This window comes from Aquarana catesbeiana, linkage group LG01 (assembly GCF_042186555.1).
Source record: "Aquarana catesbeiana isolate 2022-GZ linkage group LG01, ASM4218655v1, whole genome shotgun sequence".
In the NCBI taxonomy this organism is placed as follows: domain Eukaryota; kingdom Metazoa; phylum Chordata; class Amphibia; order Anura; family Ranidae; genus Aquarana; species Aquarana catesbeiana.
Window position 1 is genome coordinate 825,332,748 of NC_133324.1, and position 4,670 is coordinate 825,337,417.

The 4,670-nt window shown below is 43.4% G+C and overlaps 1 protein-coding gene across 1 annotated transcript in view; it reads right to left on the reverse strand.

Moving 5' to 3' along the window:
• The window catches only part of ZAR1 (zygote arrest 1), an 8,623-nt gene extending 6,268 nt beyond the window's left edge, over nucleotides 1-2,355 (reverse strand). Inside the window, exon 1 of the mRNA XM_073608473.1 lies at nucleotides 1,717-2,355. Coding sequence (XP_073464574.1) covers nucleotides 1,717-2,355 — 639 coding nt within the window. The remainder of the gene's footprint in view (nucleotides 1-1,716) is intronic.
• Between the last annotated feature and the right edge of the window lie 2,315 nt (nucleotides 2,356-4,670).

Sequence of the window (4,670 nt, forward strand, 5' to 3'; positions counted from 1 at the left end):
CAATCGCAACCAGTGAGCCAATCAGGAGACTGAGGAGGCAGGGCCCAAGCTCGGCTCCATGTGTAAATGGACACAGCTGCGGCTTGGAAAAACGCCTGCTCCGGTGGCCCCACAGCAAGCTGCTTGCTGTGGGGGCACCCCACCAGGGAGAAGGGAGCCAGGCGTGCCAGCATGGGACAGAGGATCTGGGCAGCTCTGCACAAAAATCACTGCACAGAGCAGGCAAGTATGACTTTAATTTATTTTCTATAAACAAGGTTTTACTATCGCTTTAAGATCCTCGGTCATCAAAACTAATGTAGCGACCACATTCCTACACTGGATCGAGGGCATCAAGGGACAGTCCACTGCTAGTGCATGGGGGAGCACAGTCTGCCAGGTGACTAGAGGATCAGGTAAATTTTCTGCCCCCCCTAAAGGAACTAGTTTCCCATTGCAAGGCAGCATTTAGGTTTCCTGGAGTTGGGACTTCATTATCAGTGCCAATTCACACCAGAGCGATCAGACATTGCATGCGATTTGTACTGCTGTGCAGTTCACATGTGATGTCTGTGCAATGCAAACTCAGCCACACAGATTGTATGGCTGAATTTGCATAGCATTCAGACCAAAATTGTGCATCTTTTTCCACACCAGAATCGTGTTAACACCCATGCAAATTTCCTGTCTAAATTGACAGTTTGGACTGCAATATGCAAACCGATCTGGGGGTATCATTAACTTTGTATTGACAATCCCAGCAGTTTGAATAGGGCAGTGTGAACTGCCTGCGAGTCATGTGCGATGCAGGAACCCACACTGGATGCGTAGGGATTGCTGCATCGGTGTGAACCCAGCCTCAATCATTTCAAATGTCTTTAGCAGGTTGGTGAGGAGGGAAGGCATACGCTTTAACTACTTCAATACAGGGCACTTAAACCCCCCTTCCTACTACTTGGCACTGATGGGCAGTGTCTGCTGGCACTTTATAATCAGGGCACTGATCAGTGCCCCGATTACATGCCTAGATCTGTGAGGAGATACCACTGATCGGCATCTCCATTTTTACATGTGACCAGCTGATCACATGGTTAAAGCCGCGGCTCTTTACAGAGATCGGGGTCGTGCCATGTCCTACCAACACAGCGCGGCCGCAATCGCCGTACGCCCGAGAACAGCCGTTCTGGGCGCCGCCATATGATGTCCATCCAGAATGAGAGCTGTCCCGCCGTCATTTGACGGCAGGCAAGTGGTTAAACCTCATTTGCAGCATATATTAATAGTTAAGCATTAAAAGTGCAACTAAAGGCAAAACTTTCTAGTTTTGGACAGAGTGGAGGGGGATTAGAACACCTGTCAGTTTTTATTGCTGTCTGTGCCTCCACTCAGGATTTGCTCCCTTTATCATCAAAAGTGAAACAGAAAATCCCAAAGTTTGGGTTGTCCTCAGAAAAGTAAATCTTCCATTGGGGACTCTAGTTCTGGTGACCCCAAGGAATTCATGTTTGGCTATGGGACAGGAAGTGAATAGAAATCTCTGCAATGGGACATGGATGGAAGAATAATAAAAAAAAAAAAAAAAAGGGGGGGGGGGCGCTATCCAAAATTAAAAAGGTTTTGCCTATAGTTCTACTTTAATATCAACGTGTCAATTTAAAGTAGTGGAGAAAGTCATGCAAATTCTCTTCCCATTTTTAATGCACGCCTGATGCCTTATTACAGAGACAGATTACTTGCCTGGAATCTCAGTCTTGTCTGCCCAGGAGATGGAGTAGTCAGCTGGCCCTCAGTTTTGTCCTCTGTAGCCCCTTTGGTCCCACCATCTATATTGCTGACCTCTTTGTGCTCAATCTCAGTGGCTTCTTGCTTGGTCACATCTTCTGCTTTATTTTCTGATTCTTCTTCCACCTCCTGGAATGTGGTAAGTCTTCCAGCAGCCACCGGTGAATACACAGCAATTGTTCTGGGGAAGCGCACAGTCTTGGTTGGAGATGCAGGACTTCCTTGAACTTCAGGGCTTAGCTGAGGCGGTCTCACAGTTCCAGTTCCACTTCCACTCCTCCTCCTGAGAAGTGTTCTTGGGCCCAATGAGCATTGAACAGATGCATCCTGTCTGGGGTTCACTTGAATCCCCACATCTCTGGTATTTGCCTTCCTCAGCCTCGGGGTAAGGTTGGGGTTCACCTGAGACAAAATTGCCTTTAACTGGGCCCTTTGATAGTTGTCAAAATACTCCCCAGAGTCACCATAATTGGTCATGTAGTTCTTTTGCCTCCAGTTCATGCCTTTAGTTTTAGGATTGATATACCTGTAGGCATAAGGGTTATACCCTGAATACATGTAGTTATCCATTGCCTCCTCTGTGAAGCTAGCCATAGTGACTGGCCAGCAGCTCTTCCCAGGTGCTTGCTTAAATAGAGTCTTCCCTCATCAACAAACAGCCTGTGTAGAGGATGTGTTTAGTTTGTCAGGTTACACCCTTAATTCTACCTTGGAAAATAGGCATAGATTTTTACCGCCTAGTGTTTATTTATTTTTTATAAATTCACTATGTTTTCTATTTCATTTAATAGAATTACTATGGTAAAGTGTTGAATTCTGGGGATCTTTCCATCTAGTCAGTGATTATCTATTGAGGCCTGATTCACACTTGTGCAGGTTGCAGTGTGCATATTGCGTTTTTTCAATACACATCTTTAAACCATTGAAGTCTATGGCAGTGTTTCTCAACTCCAGTCCTCAAGGTGCCCCAACAGGTCATGTTTTCAGGATTTCCCTCAGATGAAACAGCTGTGGGAATTACTAAGGCAGTGAAACTGATCAAATCACCTGTGCAAAAATAATAGAAAGCCTGAAAACATGACCTGTTGGGGTGCCTTGAGGACTGAGTTGAGAAACACTGATCTATGGAACCAAAAACCAGAAAAAAAAATCCTGGCCCTTTCCATAAAATGCACAGATGTGTATTACATCCATAGGAAACCATGTTAAATGGACTGTAGTGTGTTTTTGCAAAACTGAAAGCGCACTAAAAAATGCATAGGTGTGAACCAGGCCTAAGACTGTTTTATTGCATTGACGTTTATGTTTCCTTAACACTGCAATTATTTATGATTTATACTGACAAATGTGTGACCATACATTTTAAAAAAGACGCTTCAGAATCTTAGTTGAATAAAAAGAGCAACCATGCCACCTTACCCTAAGGCTGCTTTCACACTGAGGCGCTTTACAGGCGCTAAAAAAAGGGCCTGCATAGCGCTTGTAAAGAGCCTCTCCTATCACTCCAGTGTGAAAGCCCGAGTGCATTCACACTGGAGCGGTGCACTGGCAGGATGCCAAAAAAAGTCCTGCAAGCCGCATCTTTGAGGTGCTGTAGGAGCGGTGTATTTACCGCTTCTACAGCACCCCTGCCCATTTAAATCAATGGGCAGCGCTGCCGAAGAGCCGGCAAAGCGCCCCTGCAGTGGCATTTTGCGGGCGCATTTAACCCTTTTTTTTCGGCTGTTGATGAGCTGTACCAAATTGGATCAGACTTTACTGGGGTTTTTCGCCTTCCTCTGGATCCACTGTGGTTATAGGATTGTGTATATGGGATTGTTTGATATTATTTTTTATTTATTTATTTTTATGGTTGAACTAGATGCACTTGTGTCTTTTTTCAACCTAACTATGTGAATGGAGCCTTAAGGTTGGAGGAGCCTGGAGCGCCGGTGGGGGACCCCAGAAGAGAAGGCCACTCTGTGCAATACCATTGCAAAGAGCAAGTAAGTATAGTGTTTGTTATTTCTAAAAAAAAAAAAAAAAAAAAGCCTTTACAATCAATTTTAGTTCAGTTCAGTTTACATCAGTTTGCACTTTAGTTCAGTTTACATTAGTCTACATCTGTTTTTGTATGATTTTTTTTTATTATTGTTGCAGAAACCAATCATATATGCAAAAAATGTTTCTTGCCTAAAAATGAACAAAACAGAATAGACGTAAACGAACTGCATCTGTTTACATTCATTTAGATCTGTATAGAGAGAAAAGGGTGCAACCTTGTCCTGTTAAAAAAAAAAAACAGACCTGAATAGAAATGGATGTAGGCGGATGTGAACAGATGATCAACTATTTGCATCCGCCTGCTCATAGACATGCACTATAGTTCGATCTGGATCTGTCTGAAAAACTGACAGACGAATCCAGACTAAATGCTCATGTGAAAGGGTCCTTTATTTTATTTTTTTTTTTACAGCCAGGATCAGAGTTTTTTTTTTTAAGAAAAATGCTTTATGGCAAGGTTAGATGGGAATTTTTGGGAATTGTTGAGAGATTTCCCTGATGGTAGTTTCTTGCCAGCTACCTTGGCAGATGAGTAAACTACACTCTATGACATTATGAGAGCATTTCCATTGACTCCTGTGCTGGGATGATGCAGAGATAATCAGCACAGTGTGCATTTTTCAGGGTAAATCTACACAGGCAATTTTAAGTACTTCAGTTGCTAATAGTGGTAATCAATCACAAGACAGATGGATCTTCTGGCTTCCTATGGTGTAAGCTACATAAGTGTAGCAGTGATTAACCTTGTTCAATAACGGTACAATGTTCCAAGTGTGTGTGACTGATTATGACTACATGCTACTTGTGTAGACATTCATTTCACACACGGTTCGATTGTTGGACAACCAAGCGTCTGATTTTTGTCA